Raw genomic sequence first — 22,167 nt, 5'->3', positions numbered from 1 at the left:
TATTTTTTGTTTATGGCACCTGGCATGCTGCTCCTGCTTTAGCATGTTTAGTTTTGTAATATATGGATTTATCATGCTGTGTGCAGAGGAGTCCTGTAAAATCATTGGGAGTCTTGCTACCCATGGTTTCCAACTGCTTAACATTGGATCTTAGCACAAAGTCTATAGGGTATCATCGTTTTACAGTTTCAAAAATCAAACATGTTCTGATGAAACAAGATCTAGTTGTAGTGCATGTTCTGGACTAGTGTTAAGATCTAGATGGCTAAAGTAGAGGATAGAATAGCCTATTAAAAATTCTCCTTCAGATACAAAAACACTGGGCAAAGGTGGTTAGTACAAAAGATAATCCTGATGCTTCTACTTTGATTAGCCTATTTCACCATAAAACAAGCTCTCTAAGCAATTCTAGTAGCAAGAATCCTAGACAACTAAAAACACATATACAAGCTACGGAGGCAAGCTAACTAGCTTGTCGAGCTAAACAAGTAAGAGACTAACTGAGCTAAGCTAGTCAACCACTAGAACTACTAAACAGGCAACTACTACACAAGCTTAAGTGCAAGAAGGTAAAGCACAAGTGTAGAGGTGATCAAACCACCGACTACAAGTGACACAAAATATATCCTTGGGTTCGGTTGCTCGTCGGCAACCTACATTCCAGTTAAGTTGTTGTAGCTCTCTAGTTTAGCTTGCGTAGCTTTGCTAGTTAGTAGTGATAGTGTAGTGGTAGTGTTGCTTAGGCTTTGTGCGCTTTGCTCACTAGCATGTGTACGTAGGAGTCCCCGATGTACTTAGTTCACTAGTTTTATAGGTTTATATGACCTAGCTTACTAGACTTGTTTAGGTGAACTCTCATTGGCTCTATATCTTAGACATAACTTGTTTAGGATCTTTTGTAAAGCGCTTACATAGATAGTGCGGTGTAGTCTTGCCTATACCGTTTAGTTTAATTCCACATTTATATTGGCTAGCTGGCACGATTAAGTTTTAGAATGGACTATTCACCCCCTCTAGTCTAACATCTAGACCATACATATAGTCAACTTTGCTCATCCCCCGGTGTGGACTAAACCTAGCTTATCAGCAGTTAAAAATTTTGGTTAGTACACTGGTTATCACTCAATTACCAATACCAAACTAGGCCTTTTGACTAGATTTGCTTCACAAAGCTCCTGAGATACACAAAATGATAAGTGATAAACCGAGCTCTTCCAAACGACAGCATTGTCTAAAATCTGATGCTATCTAGTGTTTGAGTGCATTTGACAAGGAGCTCATCAATATCCAAATGAAACTATTACAAAAAATCACCGCAATAAAAAGAAAAATAGTCTGTACAATCAGTGATAGAAAAATGAGATCTGTTAGCAGAATGACGAAAACCATTAAGAAAAAGAGAATTTTTACAATGGTTGTCATAAAATGAACGGCTCACGAGGACCGATCCGATGGCTAAAAAGGCAAAGGAACCAAGAGGAACCAATTTAAGAGGTACTGGGAGGAACCAGGTGCATATTAAATGGTGGGACCATACGCACCGGGTGCATACTAAAATTGATCGGATCAGCACATGAAAAAATGGGAAATTTTCTATTTTTGAAATTATTTTACGTAATTGAGGGTAGAACAGTAAATCAAGGATAGAAAAATGATAATTGAAGTACTACAGTGTTTTCACGTATTATTCTCTTCGGACCAACGCAGGCCGGCCCCTCTCTCTCAGTCGCTCTGTTCTTTCTCAGGCCCTTCTTTCTCTCTGTGTGCTGCGGCGGCGAGTGCGAGGGCGGGGTGAGGACGAGGGCGGTGGCTGCGGCGGCGAGTGCGAGGGCAGGGCTGCAGCTTCCAGGGCATGCCATCCCTCCTCACCAGTCCTTGGCGAACGGCGGCACCACATAGATCCGGCGATGGCGGTGGAGGAGGCGAGATCCGGGCCCGGCGGCGTCCGCGCTCCCCTTCGCGGCGGCGGTGGCCGTCCCCGCTGGCGGGAGGGTGCGGGCGGCGAGGTGCGCCCGCGGACGCGGCGGTCCGGGCAGCAGCCATGGTGGGGATCGACACCGTGGAGGAGGACGAGGAGGGTTGTCGGGCTCCTACACCGGCACCGCGTAGATCCGGCGATGGTGGTGGAGGAGGCGAGATCCGGGCCCGGCGGCATCCGTGCTCCCCTTCGCCGTGGCGGTGGCCGTCCCCGTTGGCGGGAGGGTGCGGGTGGCGAGGTGCGCTCGCGGACACGGCGGTCCGGGCAGCAGCCATGGCGGGGATCGACACCGTGGAGGAGGATGAGGAGGGTTGTTGGGCTCCTACACCGGCACCGCGTAGATTCGGCGATGGCGGTGGAGGAGGCGAGATCCGGGCCCGGCGGTTTAGGGTTTCGCTCGCACCCCACTCAGGTAACCTCAAGCGTCGTCTTCAATCCCAATTGCACCCGAAGCTACAAGTCTCTCAGCTTAATTTTGTGTCTAATTCGATTTGGTTTCTTCGAATGCGTTCGTTTCATCTCAGCTAGCACGAGACCGGCCATGGCACCGACGCAGGCCAAGTCAGGTCTCTTCGTTGGCATAAACAAGGGACACGTCGTCACCAAGCGAGAGCTGCCGCTTCGCCCGTCCGATCGCTAGGGGGTAAGAATATCCGTTCCGAAGCCTCTGATCTCTTAATACTGCTTTACGATCTCAATTGCAGGTGTAATCCAGCCTATAGGACCAAAATCCTGCTATTTTGTGCCGTGCTTGTATATATCTTAGTTGAATTACAGGTTATGAATTTATGATTTGTGTATTGGACATAAAAGAACGCTAACTGTTTTGTGTAATAATTTTATTTTTGACTTGGTAAGAGATTGGCATTTTGGTATGGTGGATTCTGCTGGATTACATACTCTAGTGGATGACTTGCTTGGTTTTGCGTATTTGAACTGCAATGTTACTTTTGGTGTATCATTAATGTTAGATAATTGAGGTTTGATGATTGAATAATCCAAATTGTTAGGTCAAACAGGCCTGTTGCTTTTGGACGAAAAAACTATGGGCGTAGAAACATTTGTACATTGAATAGTCTTTTTTAAACAGCTTTGTTGTGTTTCTGGCCTCATCTCACCTTTGGCAATCTGGAGATTTTCCAATACTCCAAGTTGCTAGTCCTGGAGGCAGATATTAATTGGTGAGACATAACGTGGAAGCTTAGTCACATTATGATTTTGTTTCTAAAACTTCTCACTAAATGCACCTTTTTAGCACATGATTCGTAAGCAGAAGTTTTACCTAATTTACATTATGACTGGTTTGGGTTGTAAAATTGAGGCATAATGTGAGTTTGCCGCTGAATGATTTGAATTGGTCAGTCTACTAAGCTAGGCATGGTGCTTTGGAATGGCAAAACTATAGTTTTAAAACATTTGTGGAAATGATACCAGGATCATTACTGTAACTAATAAGCAGCCCCAAAGTTCATACTGATCATCATGTCTCATCTCACCTTTGGCAATCGGAGGATTTCATTACTTCATGTTGCTAGTTCTAGAGGCAGATATTTATGGGCGAGACATGACATATAAGCTAAGTCACATTTGATTTTGTTTCTAAAACATCTCGCTAAATGCAACTTCCTGAATCAGTTGATGGAATTTTGACATGATGCTATCTTAGTTTTTCTTAATGTTTTCTGGTTGTTAATGACTTCTTATTTTTATTTTTTAGCATCATGGTCTTATATCTTTGTCCTGGCCCTTTTATTTCAGAAAGCTACCAAGAGGGTGACATTCGTCAAAAGCTTGATTAGGGAGGTCCCAGCGTCGCTAGATCTCGTCGGCGCGCAAGGCAGGCCGAGCACTTCAGCCGAGCCGGGAAGCGGTCGGCCTCGGTGATGCAGCGCTTGGGCGGCTTCCTCTTCCCATGCCGGCCAACATTGAGGACGGCGCAGCGATCCGGCGTGGCTCTGCCGTGGTCCGGCGCCCCCACCCCTTCCTCTCCTCCTCCACTTGTTTGATTATTTTGATTTGGTTTGTCACGTTGTAGCAAAATGCACTGGCATTCTTCTCAGTAGTTTATCTGCATTGTGTTTGCTCGGGTTGATTACTTTTTTTGGGTAAAGTTGAAAGGACTTGACTATATGTTTTGTTTATCCCCTCTTATGTTTGCTGCACATTTAGAAGTGTGCCCTTGCACAAAACCATCAGATATTTAGAAGCGTGCTCCTACAGTACCCCTTTCCCCCCTTCCTGTGAAGCCATGTAGCAAGATTTTTGCTTGGTTATCTGGGAAGTTCTTATGAGAGTTTTGGATTCGACTGCACGGTAGTGGCAACGATTACCTCTACCTGGGGATGTTCGATATGTATCTCTTTGGTTGGTCTTCTACTGCATCTTGCTACTGATAATTGCCACAGTTTTGTTACACTACACATAAGTTGCTGTCATGTCATTGTGCATTCAATATTATGATATCTGCATTTCTTGTGGCAATGTGCTCCTAATCTTCTAGAAATATAATGAGTCAGGCTACCTTGCCCAGAGCCTCTAGAATTACAGGAATTGATGCAGACTCGCTGAAAAATGTATGTTGCATAGTTTATTATTTAGAAAATGAATCAGCTTAGTAAGGACTATGGGAGAAGGAATCCCAACTTTGCTTGAACGATTTGATTGATAATGACACTATTGGAGAATCATTTGTTATGCAACATACATGCAGTTGATAAAAATCCCGTACTATAACCAATTTGTTTTCCTGATTTATCAAATGAAACTCTAACTCAAGATATTTGATCTTTTTATCTGCTACTAAAACTCAACTTTAAGATAGGGTGTCGTCTTAACATCCATGATACTGGCATGCAGGAGAGAGGTTTTTTTTTCATGTTTAGATAGTTTTGGTGTGGGGAATCATTTGCTATACATCAATATGGCCTGCATCAGTGGAGGGCTAGGGGTTTCCCTTGCTTCCACTTTTCAGCAAGTGATGAATCAGATGCATCTGCTATTTTTTTAGGTTAAGCATGATATTTTAGGCGTCTAAAGTTAGGGGAATCTTTTGACCTCTGTCAGTATTTAAGCTGCTCTACTATCTCAGTGCTATTATATTACTGTGATACTGAAAATAGGTGTCAACGTTCATGAGTGAGCTAATTTCTATCTTTTTAATGTTAATGTAGTGGTAGTGGCCTGACATACATATTCTTAGCAAAAGAGGCCATGGCTAATGGTGGAGTTGCTGCTGGGCTTCCTCGAGACCTTGCCCTTGGTTTTGCATCTCAAACAGACCGCCTTCATTCCATTAAGATATGATGTGATACACTTTTTGCATATGCTGTGTGATTCTTTTAAGCCAGCGTCTCCCGGTAGATGTTTGACTAACTATTTGCGCCTGAACACACATGAATTTAGTTCAGCACATCGTTTAGGTCTGAACACACATCGTTCTAGCCATCTGGACAAACTAAAGATGAAATATAGCTTACTAAATAGACAACACATTAGTTCTAAAAAGGCCTAAAAGGGCTGGTCTGCTGTTTCCCTGGATGCTTGGCCCTTTGAACTCGTTTAGCGATAGATTCGCTACTAAATTCATCTGCGACAGTAGGAGGAGTATTGACAACTAATTTTTTTTGGCGGTCGTCCTCTTTTCCTATTTTGAGCTCCTGTTCTTTTTTAGATCCTTTTCCTTTCGTTCCTTTCCCTCCTTTTGTTCCTTTCCCTTCTTTCGTGCTGGCCTCAGGGTTTGGAGTTTTAGTCTCTATTATTTGAACATCATTTGAATTTTCAGCCTGTTCATGCTGGCATTGTTCATCCGGATTGTTTGCATAGTACTCTTCCTTCGAAGAATCATCAAGAAAAATGTTAGACCCAGCATATTTTGTACAGTCTGGTATAAGTTGATGCATCTGGATTATTTTTAATATGAATTAAAAGTTCAGACGATGATAGGATTTTGGTACGATTGTTGTTGTCTCATGTTGCGATCAGAAAGGAGCAACCTCGTGCAGGTTCTCCATTTAAATCCTTGCATTTGTGTCTATACAAGTAAAAATAGTGCACTGTCATAGAACAATTATTGAATGAGTCTGTAGATATTTAGAATTAACAAAGATTGTAAGACTCACGTTTGTGAAATGAAAGGCCATTTTTTCTCCATCCCATGACAGCATATAAAATATTATGAACGCCCCGCATGAATGACTGCAACGACCATAAGAATTAGTAATTGAAGTAGAACATTAATGTAGAAAAGGGAAAAGGAGTACCCGTCTGTTTGTTGTGGTATGTTATGATAAGGAATTCGTTTCCAGACGCGCAAGTTAACCAAGCCATCATTGCCCGAAGAATCAATGCATTCTTGTATGCTTTCCACCTAGTGGATGGTGAGATAGATGTTAAATTTGATCGAACTGTAATTATAATTCAATAGGTGGTACGTGTTACGTTGTACTTACCAACGCCTTCTCTTGGTTTTCATCTCGGGTTGAGGCTAAGGAGTTAAGTAGCTGGACCTCTTTCTTTATAAAATTTAGCACTAGTAGAGCCCAATGGTTTTTGTTTATATGCATAGGCACAAAAACCTGAAAATAATAATTGCAATAGAGATTACCAGAAATACAGTAAACTGTCCTAATTGACAAAACTTTGAAAAATAAATACGGATATTATCCTGAATGCAAATATCAAGTAAAAGTGTCCAAACAAAATTAGTATTACATACCAAATGCCTTCGAACACATTTGTCGGCAATTAACTTCTTAAATGTCAGGCGTTGGTCACCCAGATTATCTGTAGCCAACTTCCTGGCTTGGAAAGTTGTTATGAATGATGCCTCTTCAGTCTCCACGTTGCTGAAATCAACATAGGCATTTATGACCTGCAAAGGGTGGAGTTATTAGTACATAGTAGGTGTTTGCATGTTATTGTGGACAAAAAGGATCTGAAATTAGTTTACCTCATCTACTATAAAGCCATCTGTGAAATTAGGGCGTAGTTGTTTGGCTGTAAGAACATGGTCACCTATTTGTACAACCTTAGCATGGTCGTAACTCATTAGTACGAAGCATCCGGCTTCTGTGTCTATTGGACTCACTTTGTAATCATTGTCGACAATTGGCTTTCTTGGTGTGATGTGTGTAGAGGCGTCGCCTTGGTGTTGTGTAGAGGGGCTGTTCTGCTGCTGTGTGTTCTTTTCCATCTTAACTTTTGTTCCAGTGTGTGCTTCTACATTGATTCTCGTCGATGCATGGGAGAAATGCAGTGGGCCACCTGGTGCTGACTTCTTGACTAGTATCTGTGGTGATTCCTGTAGTTGGTATTTTTTGTTAAATTCCAAAATATCAAATCCAACATTAGACAAAGCAACTGAAGCCACATTTGCATATCCGAACTTGTGCAGATGTAGGCATAGATAACCGAACTTGCGAAGATGTAGCCATAGATGGCTGACCTTGTGCAGAAGTTGGCGTAGATGGGTCAACAATACTTTGCAGTAGCTAAAGGATTTGTTGTTGTACCTGTTGTGTTTTCTGTTTTTTTAGAAATTGTGTTAGACAATGAAGCACTGGTGGGAACCGAAAATGAGTACTCACGCTGGTTACCTTGATATCCATTTTCATTTCTACAGTATCGTCTTCTATCTTGCTCACCCTAGCTTCCAGTTTGTTGTCCATCCTTTTCTCCTTTCTAATCTTAGCTAACTTCTTGTTTTGTGATAATATTTTCCTATCATATTTGTGATCTATATCCATAATTTTTTTTTCTATTACTAGTGCAATGTCCGTTTGGCTGTCGTCCGCCCATTCTTCAAGGAATTGCTTCTACATAAATAGGAAAGAATGAATTAGGCACACAAACGAGGTTGTGCACATAAATAGGTGTCATACATACTTGTTCGTTGCTTAGACCCTCCTCGCGTATTGGCGCTTGTTCTGACATTGATGTTTCTGTCTTTATATTTTTTGGCTTGGTGGTCTGCTGTAGGGTGGTCTGACCAGTAGTGCGCGTCATAAGCTGGAAACAATTAAGAAGATAGTTAGGATGTATGCGTATGAACAGCAACATATTGATGGTATGTTTCGAAACTTACAGTTCCTCCATCTAGGCTGGCCTGATGAAAAGCATGCCATCGAAGACCAGCATTGTCTTTAGTCCACCTCGCCATCAGTGGTGGTTGGATTGCCTTGTAATTGATCCCGTACTTGGTGTACGCAATGACGCGCTCCTAGTACCAAAACTATGAACACAATGCAAAAAATACATAAGACCAAAAGTAAACATTGTTTATAGGTGGATGTAGCTTATAGAACTAACCTGCAGCAAAGTCAAATTGCCCTGTATGTTGGCTCGTTTCTTAACTATGTAATTATTACATGAGGTCAATAAATGGGTCAGAGTGAATTGGCCCCAATTGAATTTCGGAATGTCTGATACTTTTCTAACCACGGGTAGATAACTAGCTTTAACATATGGCTTCACAGTTGGTGCTAGAATGACACCAATTGTGAACAAGACAAATATTCTTTTGAAGTCATCATCCGGAGTGCCTGATTTCATCATCATTTGTTTCAACTTGCTTATCGTGAGAAGGTGGTCTGCATCTTCATACATCTTCATCAATTCAATGTCCACTTTTTTGTCTTCATCTTTGACCTCCTCTTGGTTTACATGTTTAAAAACATCTATGCCTTCAATCCGGAGTCCCATTATGTCCCTAACATCCTCTAGATAAATAGGAACATTCTTACCACATATAAAGAAGCATTGGTTGCTGATTTCGTATCTATTTGCAATTTTGTCAATCATTTATCTTCGGAGACACGTCCCTGGCATACGAAGCAGCCCCCCAAATCCCATAGACTTAATAGCATCCTTGTGGTCGCTCGATAAGGCTTTTACAGCGTTTACAAAACTCACCGTTGAGTTTATTAAATGTATATATTTCTGCAGCAACCAGTTGGTTGATGATAAGTTGCTAACAATGCAAAGGCAACTTGCACAAAAATAGGAACTAGATATTGGATATGAAAATTACCTGCTTCTTGGTCCTTCCCTGCACTTTTTCAGTAGGAACCATGGTACCACTATCAACTGCATCAAATGATGTGAATAAGAAATGTTAATAATGAATGCTGCAGTTGTAATCTGGTTATATTCCTTTGCATATCTTGGATCTTGTTTGTTTGTCTATATTTCAGCAACATGGTATTTACCTATATTTCAGCATTTTGGTGCCCTTTTATTATATTCCTTTGCATATCTTGGTTCTTGTTTGTTTGTCTTAAATTTATTTCACCAAGTAGAGTTCGCTGCTGTGTTTGTGCCTAGAAAAAGGAATGCTAATCCTTCTAACTATCAGGTCACCACCACTAGCAGCAATCACATTCCATGATCTTGTATTGTACACAACAAATGAAAAATAGTAGGCACTCAATTGTGATTTTAAGAACTATAATTAATTTATTAAATGATTTATTTGCCATTGCCTGATTTCAGTGCCATGTTTACAGGTAGTAAACTTGAAAGAAGCAAGGGATTTCTCCAACAACAAAGGGTTCATTTATGTTTTTAAGGTTTGATGCCCCTTACTTGCTTCCAGAAGATTAATACCTGCTTTTACTGTTTCCTGATCTATTGCAAACTAAGACTGTCAAACTCAGAAAGGATTTATGATCTCCAACAACAAAGTGTTGGTCTCTGTAGTTGAATACCCTAAAGAAAAAAGCAGGATGTTGTGCTATATACTGGCAGTATCCCCGGAAACTTTAGGAACACCATGATCATCGTTATTGCACAGTGCTCTACTGTTTTTTTCACATATTTCTTAGCTAGGGTGTGATACTTTGATCAGCAGCTTATTTGATTAAGGCACCAGGTGGCAAAAGAATGTGCTTACATATCCCGGTAAGAATGCCAGCTTCATTGTTATTAGGTGGACCAGGTTTCACAACTTGATTCCAATTAGATTAGTAAGTGATGTCTACTTGTGTTTCTTCTTTTAGTGAATCTCTATGATTGCGGCAGCTTAAGGCATTAGGTGCCAAAAGAATGTGCCTACATATACTGGTAAACCTTTAGAATGTCAGCTTTGTTGTTATTTGGTGGACCAGGTGTTGCAACTTGGCTACAATTAGATTAGTAAATGATGCCATTTTGCCCTGTTTGTTTATTTGGTGAATTCTTTGTTGCTGCCGTGCAAGCTGCTCTGGTTGAATGGCATGCATTTTCCCACTTCTGTGGGATATATGCTGCCAAATGAACTATCAGATGTTGAAGTAAATGGTTGTGTTTGTGTGCTAAAGGAAAATTAGACTTCCTTTGATGAAATTTTCTCGTTGATAATATCATTAAGCGTAGCTCCACAGTGCTCTACTGTTTTTGTGTGACATTCCTGGTTGTAGTGTTGGTCTTTGTAGTTGAATACCCTAAAGAAAAAAGCAGGATGCTGTGCTATATATTGGCAGTATCCCCGGAAACTTTAGGAACACCATGATCATCATTATTGCACAGTGCTCTACTATTTTTTCACATATTTCTTAGCTAGGGTGTGATACTTTGATCAGCAGCTTATTTGATTAAGGCACCAGGTGGCAAAAGAATGTGCTTACATATCCTGGTAAGAATGCCAGCTTCATTGTTATTAGGTGGACCAGGTTTCACAACTTGATTCCAATTAGATTAGTAAGTGATGTCTACTTGTGTTTCTTCTTTTAGTGAATCTCTATGATTGCGGCAGCTTAAGGCATCAGGTGCCAAAAGAATGTGCCTACATATACTAGTAAACCTTTAGAATGCCAGCTTTGTTGTTATTTGGTGGACCAGGTGTTGCAACTTGGCTGCAATTAGATTAGTAAATGATGCCATTTTGCCCTGTTTGTTTATTTGGTGAATTCTTTGTTGCTGCCGTCAATTGGTTTAGTAAATGATGGCACATTTGATTTTTCACATATTTCTTAGCTAGGGTGTGATAATGGATGTAATAATTTCTGTTTTCATCCATAATGAAACAGCTTTTGCCCTCAGGAAGTTGTCACTCACCAAGGCCAAGAGGTACCTTGAGGATGTGATTGCCCACAAGCAGGCCATCCTGCTCAGGTTAAGTCTCACCACTCAAATGGGCAGGGACGCTGGCCTGTCAAGTCTGCTAGATTCATTCTAGACCTTCTCAAGAGTGCAGAGAGCAATGCTGAGGTCTACAATTCTACTGTGCTCTGTCTGACCTATCTTTGCTTTCATAGTATTATGCTAATTATGTGAATTTCTGCGCTGCAGGTAAAAGGTCTTGATGTGGATACCCTCTGTGTGTTGCACATTCAAGTGAACAAACACAAATTCATACATCTAATCACTGGAGTAGGGATACATCACTTACCTGTAACCTTTGACTCATTTTGAACCCGGTTGCCGATTGGAGTACGGAGCTGGCCTCCATCTGCCGCCGTATCCACGGTGACGATTCCAGACGATGGACTCGGCTGGCCTCTATATTCTGCCATAGTCATTGCCAGCGAGAGAAAACGAGATGTATGATGGGTTCATGTGATGGATCCAGATGTATTAACCTAAGCCTCACAAATCAGAAGCCATGCCTAATAGCAGTAGATCTTAGTACTAATTGCAATGATGTTTATGTGGCACAAATGAATATGAAGGAGAGATGTATATCAGTTACCTTCAATCCTAGTGCCGTTTCCAGGCGATGAATTACTGTGCCGTCTTCTTTCTCCTGTGTTGTCCATGGTGCCGAGTGGTGTAGCCATTGCCGCCGAAAGAAACTAAGAACGGAGAGAGGGACGTGGTTCGTTGAGATCCTATAAATTAGGAAAGTGGAACTGAAATGGCCACGGTGAGAAGAGACGGTAAGCCCATCGCTAGTTTGCTATTGGGCCATATTGGGCCGACGTGGCTCGCTGGTGCAAGCAAACTCAGCAATCTGTTCATTGGTACCTGGCTCTTGTCCAACAAACTGGTTGCATGGGAACGCCAGTATTTCAAATCCTTACAAGTGCGGAAAACAGAATAGATAAATGGAAGTTGAAGATAGCAGAAGGCCAAAAGCTTCGGTTATTGGCAGGGACCAATTTTAGCCAAACAAAGGTATGGTGTAAATTTTAGCCAAACAAAGGTATGGGACTTCTCGCTGACTCGCTGTTCAGCACCGCCCTGTGCCTCACGCTCCTGAACCTCCCGTTCGTCAACACGTGCACGCACGCACGCACGCACAGCATCATCAGTCGTCGTACGTCGCATGAACGAACAAAGAAGCTAGTGTTTCACGGGCACAGCTTGGGGCCTAGCTACTACGTGTACGTGTACGCACGCACATCATCAACACCTGCTACTATATATCTACCGCTGTACGTCTACGTGTACGTGTACGTGCCAGTGTTTCACGGGCACAGCTTGGGGCCTAGCTACTACGTACCTAGGTATATGATCGTACGTATGTACTCCGTACGTGCTAATTACGTGCCGTAAGCTCGATCGTGTTTGACGGATGGTTGTCGATTGAAAAAGATCTCGAGTAATAGTAAGCCTTATTCGGATCTGAAGAAGTACTACGATAGTCGAGAAGAATTAGGCCAGTTTACAATTGTAAAACCAGCCACTTCTGTTGAGTTTGTCACGATGTTGGGGGCTTTGAAACCTTTTGGATACAGAGGAGATGGACAGTTGTACTACCTCAATCCTGCTCCTGGGAGTCAGCCATCAACTGGGTTAGTACAGATTAACGGACAAGAAGAGGTAAATGAATTGGTGCTTGCTCATGAAAAAGAGGGGACTAAAATTTGTCATCTGTACCTAGTGAAATGATGTAACGACGATTTGTACGGCGTGAGTATTGCTTCCTCTCCACAAAAAAAAAACTACTTCATACAAACATATATGTATAACATGACAGCAACTTAATACAGGACATGTCAGACATGGAAACAGACTACAATGAGGAAGAAGAACAGGGCTACTATGATGAAGAAGAACAACGTTGACTCCATGATTAAGCAAACAATAATGATTGGTATCTGGAAAAGAAGAAGAAGAAGATGGGATTTCACTGAGTGCAGACTTGTTTGCATTTTTTTTGGAGACTTTGCAGACTTGTTTTCATGAACCTGCCTGCCTGTGTTAGTTGCGTTGTTGGGTCATGCACTATCTTGTTGCATTCATGATTAGGCAGCCTTGTGTCAATCAAGAAAGTAATAAGAATGTGTAAATACAGGATTCCATATGAATATGAATATGAATATGAATATGAATATGGTTTGGGTTTTGTTAGCTAGCGTTCAATTTTATACGTTACTGGTTACTGCACTGCACATAACGCTTAACAGCAATATACTTTGAGGTGCAGGCTTTCGTTGAGAAGAAGTTTGGTGGAATGGTGCCTAAGAAGCCTCTGATTTCAAAGGTATTACTATCTACTGCTGGGCGGACCAACCTCTGCTTTCTGATGGAAATGCTTTGCTTCAGCAAGCTGCAAATAGCGGCAACGCACGGGCTGCTACTGCTATCGAATCCTTGAAGCCAAAGCTAAAGGTGAGTAGGTAACCTGCAGTGATTTTCGCTCACCTGCACTGCACTGCACGTTTTATCAATGCAAGTTGCATGCGTTGTGGTGAAAGCAAGATGTTTGTTGCTTGCAGAGGACGGAGAATGTCCATTCAATGTCCATGGCTCGCTAGCTAGACGATGCAGAACAGAGAATGTCCATTCAATGTCCACGGCTCTGTCAGTCTGCAAAACCAACAGGGTTTCTTAAAAACAACGTTTTGTCAGTCAGAAACCAACAAACCTATCATTGAGGAACTGAATGCATTCGTAGACGATTAACATTCTGTAGCCTGATCATTCTGTGCTCCAGGCAATGCGTTCGCCGGTTCAGCTGGAACAAGTTTCACTCCGCACATCATCACAGCGTCTCCTTCAGAGGTATGTGCACTCCCCTGAATGTTCCAAGAAACAGAATGCAGCTCCGATTTGGGCACGCAGGCATACTGAAGTTCACCATTGGTTTCGCCAGGACGTGGCGGCGAAGATCGTCGCGTTCGCCACCCAGTCGTCAAGGGCGGTGTGCGTCCTCTCGGCGATGGGCTCCGTCTCCAGGGCCGTCCTCCGCCACCCGGCCGATGGCTCTCCCATGGCGAGGGTTCACGCGTCGCCGCAGCCGTACAAGAACAACCCTGCCATCTACGAGGTGCGTGCACATTGGCAATGCAGCAGCAACTGATCAAACGAACCCGGTGGAATTCAGCGAAATTCGATATCATCTCTAGAGTCCCCCCTGATGTTTTCCAACTTACATAGAACTTGTTCGTTCGTTCCATGATCGCAGGGGTTCTATGAGATCCTGAGTCTAACAGGCTCGTACAATCTGGCCGAGGGATCACAAGCACAGGGCCAGCAGAGCGGCGGGCTCAGCGTCACGCTCTGCGGCCCTGAAAGGAATGTGATCGGAGGTGTTTTGGGCGGCCCACTGGTAGCTGCAGGCACCGTGCAGGTAACATAACAACACCCTCCTCCCTCCCTCTGCTTCGAGTATTCACCTCAATTTTGTAAATGTTTATTATGCTAAGCTTTTCAACCAAAAGTTGACAGAACAGAAAAATGTTTCTTTTGTACGTAGTAAAGATAAAAATGGTTGGTGACTGAATATTCAGACGAGTGGTGTTCACAAACTGTGGCTGGCTGGGTGGTTTGTGCAGGTGGTACTGGGGAGTTTTCACCAGGGAGGGTCGACATCCAAGTCCAAGAAAGCCGGGAAGCAGGCGGCGGCCTTCAGCTCCGACTCGCTCACAGGCGGCCAGGAGGCGTCGCCCAGCTCCGGGCGCAACCAAAATCTAACGCCGCCGCCCTCCGTGACGGGAGGGTGGCCCACCCCCGGGATATTTGACACGAGAAGTTCCAGCATTGATATCAACTCATCTAGAGGCTAGCTCATTTGTCGATAATTCCAGCTCTCGAGAAATTTTCTGTTTTCGCACAAGAATACCCGAAACCATACTTCGAAATAGCTTATTCGGTTTTTTTTAGTAAGCATAAATTCTTATAGAATTCACTAGGCATCGCTCAATGTTGCGACTTGTGTTATTCTTAGCATATTTCATTCCAACAGTATCCCTTCGTCCTCTCTGCATGCGTGATATGCCATTGCGAATTATTATTCTCTTCATGGAATCCAGAGACCAATGTAATATGTAAGCAGTGGCAGTAATTGTACACCCTCCACCCTAAAAAAAAGTACTACTCTCGCTTTTTGAAGAGTCAAAAAATATTAAATTTGAATGATTCTATACAAGAAAAATACTACCACTTATGATATCAAATAAGTATCATTAGATCATAATAAACATATTTGGAGATATAAATATCGATAGGGTTTTTTTATAAACTTGGTGAAGCTTAAAAAATTTGACTTGATCCATCTTTTTTGGACGGAGAGTACAACTACAATGAGACGGGCAAAAATTACTGGCAAGTCATAACAGTGTTATATGCCTAGAGATGAATAAGCAGTAGCGAAAAAGCAGACAACAGGCGTATTGTGGTCTTCTGTCAGAGCTCTAGGCCTCCAAAAGCTTCTGAATGTCATTCTGCAGAAGCCACATCAACCAGGTGAATATCAGTGTTCGTGAAGAAAATGAGCATGCAGGAGCAGGCAGTTTATACTAAATTGTCACCTCAATGCTCAACGGGGAGCTGGTTGGTGCATATCTGCTCACAACGTGCCCATCTTTGTCAACCAGAAACTTGGTGAAGTTCCATTTGATGCGTTCTCCAAACAGACCGCCTCTCTCTGACTTCAGGAACTTATACAACGGAGCAGCATTGCCGCCATTCACATCAACCTGGTTTGACAACTCTAGGTATATTTAGATCGGAACAATGCCCGTCTCGTTCCAATCTAACACATTACAGAAAGGTTCTTCCTTGGATGTATGTACCTTGCCAAAAATTGGAAACTCTGCTTTGAAACGGGTGCAAGCAAACTCAGCAATCTGTTCATTGGTACCTGGCTCTTGTCCAACAAACTGGTTGCATGGGAACGCCAGTATTTCAAATCCTTACAAGTGCGGAAAACATAATAGATAAATGGAAGTTGAAGATAGCAGAAGGCCAAAAGCTTCGGTTATTGGCAGGGACCAATTTTAGCCAAACAAAGGTATGGTGTAAATTTGTTTTAAGAAACAATTGATATGGTGTAACATGGAAAAACAATAGCAGCGGCATCCACTAAATGCCAGCTCTTTTGATTCGAGTGTACACAATAGCATGAATGAAGAAAAACGAAAGGATCCATGCAGTGCAACATTGGACAGAAGTACAAGGGACAGCATAACTTAAACTTATTTAAAACTGAACAAGAATAACTTAATAGAGCTGCCAAAGAAATTGAGAAAGCTTGCAAGATCAAGCAGCGAAAACAACATATATTCTTCTCTAAAATGAGAAAGATAACCAAATGCTGACTAGCATGCTGTTGCTGCTTCGAATGCAATCAGATTGACGTTTGGTCTCAACACCAGTATCTACATGCTCAATGAAGCCTTATTAAAAAAGTGGAGCTCAATCAAGGAATAATGTTTAACCAGTTTACGTGTAACTGCTTCAGAAACCTCCAAACCAACTGAATCAACATTTGTTCAAACTACAAGAAACCTATGGGAAACATCAATGCTTATTTGCCATTGATACTTTGAGCGAAGTAGAAGAACACATGCAAGTATGCAACTGGTGTATATTAAGTACCTTTTTCGCCATATTTCTTGTGGAGTGATCCCAACTCAGTATAGTTGGAATTTGTCAGACCACTGCAAGGATACCAAGTCAGGTAGGAAAACACACATAAAAAGAAGGGAGAAATTCATTAAAGAATCGGGAAATGATTATAAGAATTTTAACCATTGGGAAGCCACATTCACGATAAGCAGAACCTTCCCCTTGTATCTACTCAACTCCACATCATTTCCTCTCGCATCCTGCAAATTAAATTGTCGAATTAGAGATTTCAAATACAATAACTTTGAAAAGAAACCCAAGTATTTGAAAGTTCTCTTCTTCATATTCCAATTGCATCCATTTAAAAAAAAATCAAAATACTTTTTCCAAAGTTTCACATATAAACTATGCCATGTTTGATAAGAAAGAAAGGATGTCTGAGAGGAATGAGTTAAGGGTGGAAGATTAGACCTTGACGCTAAAGCCATGGACTGAGCTAGCGAGCTTGGAAGATGACTCTGCTGCACCCATCTCTGCTTCAAGAAATGTTGGTATGTTTTCCTGGACAAGGCACTGGAGAAAGGATTGCAGAAGAAAAGTGAAGTGATAATGCTTGGAACATGAAAAAAAGCAGAATTATGGCAACTGGCAAGTACCTATCATGAAATTTCTTGCTGCATTTCAGCAAAAATCCCATTTAAGAATTCTGCCTTTTTTGCTGTCCAGATGTTTTCCATTGATGCTAACACCAACCACAAAAAGAACTACTCATAAAAAAACAAAGAGAACTTGTGATATTTGAATGGGCTATTTAGGTATCACAAATATTTCAATGGCAGATATAATAATAAAATGAAAAACACTCACAATATTATATGCCTAAAAGAAAGTCATTCCTAAAATGGCCAGCACCTGCCATCATATAGATGCTAAGTATGTATTCTGATTTCCAAATGTTGAATCATGCAACAGTAGTGAAAAAGGATAGCATTCTTCCTATCCATACATACAGCTGAATTACAATTAAATTTTAATCTCATGCATCAATCCTAGGCTATTAAAAAAGAAGAAATTAATCGCAGAAAACAGGGTGTGAAATGTTCAGTAATTGCTATAGGGAATTTTGACTACAAGATAGCAGATCCATAGCTACATACAATTTTACGACTGTAGATGAGCGGACAGGGCACAAAACAAAGCAAGTGAGCTACTAAACATTGAATAACTAGATATTTTAGAAAGGATCAACACAGAAACAAAAACTAGGTCTGGCAATTATTCCCATAATTCAGCAACTGGTACAATTAACAGGCTCTCAAGTCCTGAACAAACACAGTTACAAATAGCAACAAAGTAAAGAAGACTACGGTAACAGAGGAAGCCTCTCTGGGGATTACAATGATAAGACCACCAAATAGCGGCTTATTTATAGCATAGAGTCGGTCGTTGCTGGCAACCGTCTGAAGAAGTTTACTGGTACTGAAGGCAACCTATGTCTGAACCTTGGGTGCCTCATCACATAGAACCCTCCTAATGCAGCAATAACTTGAAGCGTTGCAACATAGAGGACTATTGCTGCTATCAAACAAAATAGGCAGTTCAGAAACATTTAATACAGGAAGGTATGAAATCACTTATGCATGCAGGGTACAGCAAGATGAAAGAAATCAGTTTTTTCCTTTGTTCTGAAAATATGTAGACACTAACATGCATATATTTATTGCAAACTAGTCAATTTTGGCTTGGTTACAAACCGAACGCTATATTTATAACACAAATTTGGTATTATCCTAACTATAGCAGCATGTCAATTTGCAAAGATGATGGAAAATCATAAGTTGTTCACCAGCGTACCTATAAACAATAGGCAACAACAAACTCATCATTGGCAAATCATATATCAAGCACATCTTCAGGGAGCTTTGATTCCTACAAATGAAGAGGATAAACATCAGTCATAACTACACATGCCTCGCAGATGGCCTGTTTTCAACTTAGATGAACTATCTCTTTTCTCATGGAGCATGTTCGCCGATTGTGACCCTTATCCTTACACAGGCTACATTTGACCTAGATTTCTTTGTATTTGAAATTGACTTCAAATTTTTCTTCGGGGCCCCTCTTCCAGGCACATGCAAGGGATCCAGCACATTACTGAACGCTACAGAATCAACATCCGGGGCTTGTGGCAGCACCGGACCATACCTCTTGCCTCTGTTATCTCCTTCATTTGGCAGGTTCATAGCAACTTCATCCTGCAGAACGTGTTTCAACCGCTCATATGATTCAAGTGAATGAGATGTTGCGAAGGCTGCAGCTTGACTGATATTGCGTAGCTCACGGTACCTCTGTAGGCTTTCGGAATAGTCATACATGGTGCTCTTCCTTTTCGGAGGAAATGCACTCTTTGCCCCCATTGTCCACCTTTTCAAAACACAACAGTCTGGAAGCTTGTCTTCATCCAGATCGCCCAATACAAAGAAGATGTGTGAGCAGGGGGTTCCAATCGATTGTAACTTACCACAAGAACAAGAAATTCCCTTCAGATTGCCTTCATCACAAAATTGACATTTGACATAGTACATCATGTCTCCTTTATCCTTCCTGCCAACAATATACTCACTCATATTATGGCCATCTAGAATGTCAATCGAAAAACACTTCTTGGCTGCCTTTATGCTGAACTGCACCGTGGCAAAAACTGTTGGAGTGAACGATTTCACGGCTTCTATCTCAATAATTGAAGCATCTGGTTCTATGCATGCCTCAGATTGCAATGCATCAGTGTCCAACTTTGCCTCATTTGTGCGCAGCCCTAAAAGGCAGTGCTCCACGTGCTTTACCATGTCAAGCAGTGTCATTTTACGATCTAGACGCATATGAAGCCTAGAGTTTAGGCTCTCACTCCGTTGGTTGCTCCTCAGTCCTAAGTAGCACTTACCAGCATGATACGAAGCACACCAGATTTCCCTCATATCATACATCTGATACAACCATGACTCCTTATTTGTAACCTTATGCTTATCCAAAAATTCCTACCATTTTCTCTCGGTCTCTTCTATGGACCAACAATCATAAAGAAAACTCCTGAATTCATCCTTGACAACATCATCCTTAAGATTACGCACAATATTCTGCTCAATATGCCATATGCAGAGCCTATGCGATGAATTCGGCCAGACCAGCCTGATTAGCAAGGTCTCCATTAGTGATCACGGAGATCGGATGCTTCTAAATCATGGCCTCGGAAAATATACTCAACAACCACACATATGACTCAATATTCTCATGAGAAATAATTCCACATCCAAAAATAACTGTGCTTCGATGGTGATTCACCCCAACAAAAGAAACAAGGGGTAGGTTGTACCGATTAGTTTTGTAGGTGCTATCAAATACAACGACATCACCAAATGCTTCATAATCAAGCAGACATTGACTATCACACCAGAATAGTCCCTTCAGATGTCCTTCCCCATCAACCATGTACTTGAAAAAGAAATCAGGATCTCTGCGCTGAAGTTCCGTCAGGTAACTGATGACTGTTTGAGCGTCACCGATAGCAATTGTCTCCGCCTTATAGCGATGGCAGAAATTATACAAGTCCCTTGTTGTACACCCAACCTTATCATACCCACCATACTGCATTTCCAAAATATCCATTATCTTGTATTTGCGGATCCCAGAACTCTCCATATCCACAATCTTAGCTTTCTGCTCATCGCTGATTCTTCTATGTGAACGTAGCAGACAAGTAAGCTCTGCTGGCGCCATCAGATGGTTGTGTACATCGATGAAATCCTTCACATACCAGTGCCCTGTGATCTGATCTCGTGCAATCACAAATTTAGCAAGGCATCCAACACGGGTAATATTCCGCGGCTTCCGCTTCTTAATCGCCCTCTTCAGTTGCTTCTCATCACGGAAACCTTGACGACTGCAAACGAACTTCCGAAGAGTCATCTCATTGTGGCCATTGTCCCACTCACAATAGCTTTTCCTCACACTAAATCCTTTCTCAAAACCGTAGTTGTTATAGAACTGAAATTCTTCTTCTTCATTAGCAAATAACTTCTTGACAATTTCATTGTACTCCAGCAAAGACTCAAGATCTGACATTTCCTCCTGTATAGATGCTTGTATATTATGCAACAGGGAACAGTAAATTCCAACAAGAAAAGAGATGTGCAAAAGAATTTTTGTGATCATGCTGTAATAGTCCTGAAAAGAATTTTTATGTATCAGTTTAAATATTTATGAAACTTTTGAGTGTGATCATGCTGTAATAGTCCTGAAAAGAATTTTTGTGAACTACAGTCAGGCGCTAAGTTACACAAGCCAAGCACTAAGTCAGAACCTAGCAGGCTTAAGGAAAAAGAGTCCAATTCGCAAGATAAGTACTACATTGAGTTACTACTTGGAGGATAATTGGAAACGCCTATGTGTACTTGCATTATGGATTGGAATAATGGCCGGACTGTTCACTTGGAAGTTCATGCAGTATCGCAACAGGTATGTCTTTAATGTGATGGGCTACTGCGTGACCACTGCAAAAGGCGCTGCTGAAACCCTGAAACTGAACATGGCAATTATCCTCCTCCCAGTATGCCGTAACACCACCATTACTTGGTTGAGAAATACAAGGGCTGCACGGGCATTACCATTTGATGATAATATAAACTTCCACAAGGTTAGTCATTAGTTTGTCAGTGCCTCTTTTTATCCTGCCAATATAGTTTCAGAGTTTCATGTTAATGAGTTAATTTATACCTAAATCAGTTAATTTAGGACCGAAAGGAAGTAAATGGGCATTTGCATCATCTGTTCATGTTGATGCAGGATATTCAACTTTATTTTCACGTGCTTAAACTTATTTTTCTAAAAAAAAAGACCATGTACTTAGTGAGTCTGAATATAGGTGTTTTTTTAGCAGAAAATACAGCAGGGGAGGCTCCCACTGTAGAAGTCTGAATATAGGTGTTTGCCCTTCTTGTACCTTTTATTCTATGTGTGTACTTATTGTACCAATTCATTGTGAGCCAAATAAATTTATTCAGTTTATCTAAAAAAAAGTATGTTCAGTTACTCATGTCCAGTGGGATGCTTAATTCTGTAACAGTTTATTTATGAATTATATGCAGAGCATAACAATTACGCAAAACACAAAATGTATTCTGGTTGATGAAGTGATCCATCCTCTCTGTACAGAAACACATCTAGTATTTCCTCTCTTTTTTTTTTGCCTTCAATGATAAAATATGCTTGCTCATCTCCAACTACCAAAGAATAGCTTTATCATAGTAGAAGATGGCCTATACTTAGTGGCTACAGGGATTTGAATTACATGGAAAGCTACTCACTAGATGCAACATATGAAATATGAGACTTTGACTAAGAAAACTAATAAAATAATTTGTTTTGTTGTTTTAATGGGCAGACTATTGCAGCAGCAATCGTTGTTGGTATAATCCTCCATGCAG

The 22,167-nt window shown here is 41.4% G+C and overlaps 3 protein-coding genes and 3 pseudogenes across 3 annotated transcripts; 3 read left to right on the top strand and 3 right to left on the bottom strand.

Moving 5' to 3' along the window:
* Positions 1–5,906: 5,906 nt before the first annotated feature.
* On the bottom strand, positions 5,907–7,383 carry LOC136470710 (ubiquitin-like-specific protease ESD4). The gene is made up of 6 exons (XM_066468457.1): positions 6,927–7,383; positions 6,693–6,848; positions 6,427–6,552; positions 6,238–6,344; positions 6,097–6,172; positions 5,907–6,008 (listed from the first exon to the last, which is right to left on the bottom strand). Exons 1-6 carry the CDS (start codon positions 7,167–7,169, stop codon positions 5,907–5,909), a joined length of 810 nt encoding a protein of 269 aa, XP_066324554.1. The 5' UTR covers positions 7,170–7,383.
* A 2,305-nt stretch (positions 7,384–9,688) lies between these two features.
* Positions 9,689–9,816, top strand: LOC136478904 (small nucleolar RNA snoR74; annotated as a pseudogene).
* Positions 9,817–10,401: 585 nt separating this feature from the next.
* On the top strand, positions 10,402–10,528 carry LOC136478903 (small nucleolar RNA snoR74; annotated as a pseudogene).
* Positions 10,529–13,665: 3,137 nt separating this feature from the next.
* Positions 13,666–15,138, top strand: LOC136475136 (AT-hook motif nuclear-localized protein 14-like). The gene is made up of 4 exons (XM_066472689.1): positions 13,666–13,900; positions 13,992–14,165; positions 14,304–14,468; positions 14,674–15,138. Exons 2-4 carry the CDS (start codon positions 14,058–14,060, stop codon positions 14,902–14,904), a joined length of 504 nt encoding a protein of 167 aa, XP_066328786.1. The 5' UTR covers positions 13,666–13,900; positions 13,992–14,057; the 3' UTR covers positions 14,905–15,138.
* Positions 15,139–15,336: 198 nt separating this feature from the next.
* LOC136475134 (probable phospholipid hydroperoxide glutathione peroxidase) lies at positions 15,337–17,312 on the bottom strand. The gene is made up of 6 exons (XM_066472688.1): positions 17,159–17,312; positions 16,871–16,947; positions 16,718–16,779; positions 15,913–16,031; positions 15,649–15,816; positions 15,337–15,561 (listed from the first exon to the last, which is right to left on the bottom strand). Exons 1-6 carry the CDS (start codon positions 17,216–17,218, stop codon positions 15,532–15,534), a joined length of 516 nt encoding a protein of 171 aa, XP_066328785.1. The 5' UTR covers positions 17,219–17,312; the 3' UTR covers positions 15,337–15,531.
* Positions 17,313–18,580: 1,268 nt separating this feature from the next.
* On the bottom strand, positions 18,581–20,806 carry LOC136470709 (protein FAR1-RELATED SEQUENCE 5-like; annotated as a pseudogene).
* Between the last annotated feature and the right edge of the window lie 1,361 nt (positions 20,807–22,167).

This window comes from Miscanthus floridulus, chromosome 8 (genome assembly GCF_019320115.1).
Source record: "Miscanthus floridulus cultivar M001 chromosome 8, ASM1932011v1, whole genome shotgun sequence".
Taxonomy (NCBI): Eukaryota; Viridiplantae; Streptophyta; class Magnoliopsida; order Poales; family Poaceae; genus Miscanthus; species Miscanthus floridulus.
Note: the sequence above shows the minus strand (reverse complement) of the source record. Positions and strands in the feature narration are given on the sequence as shown.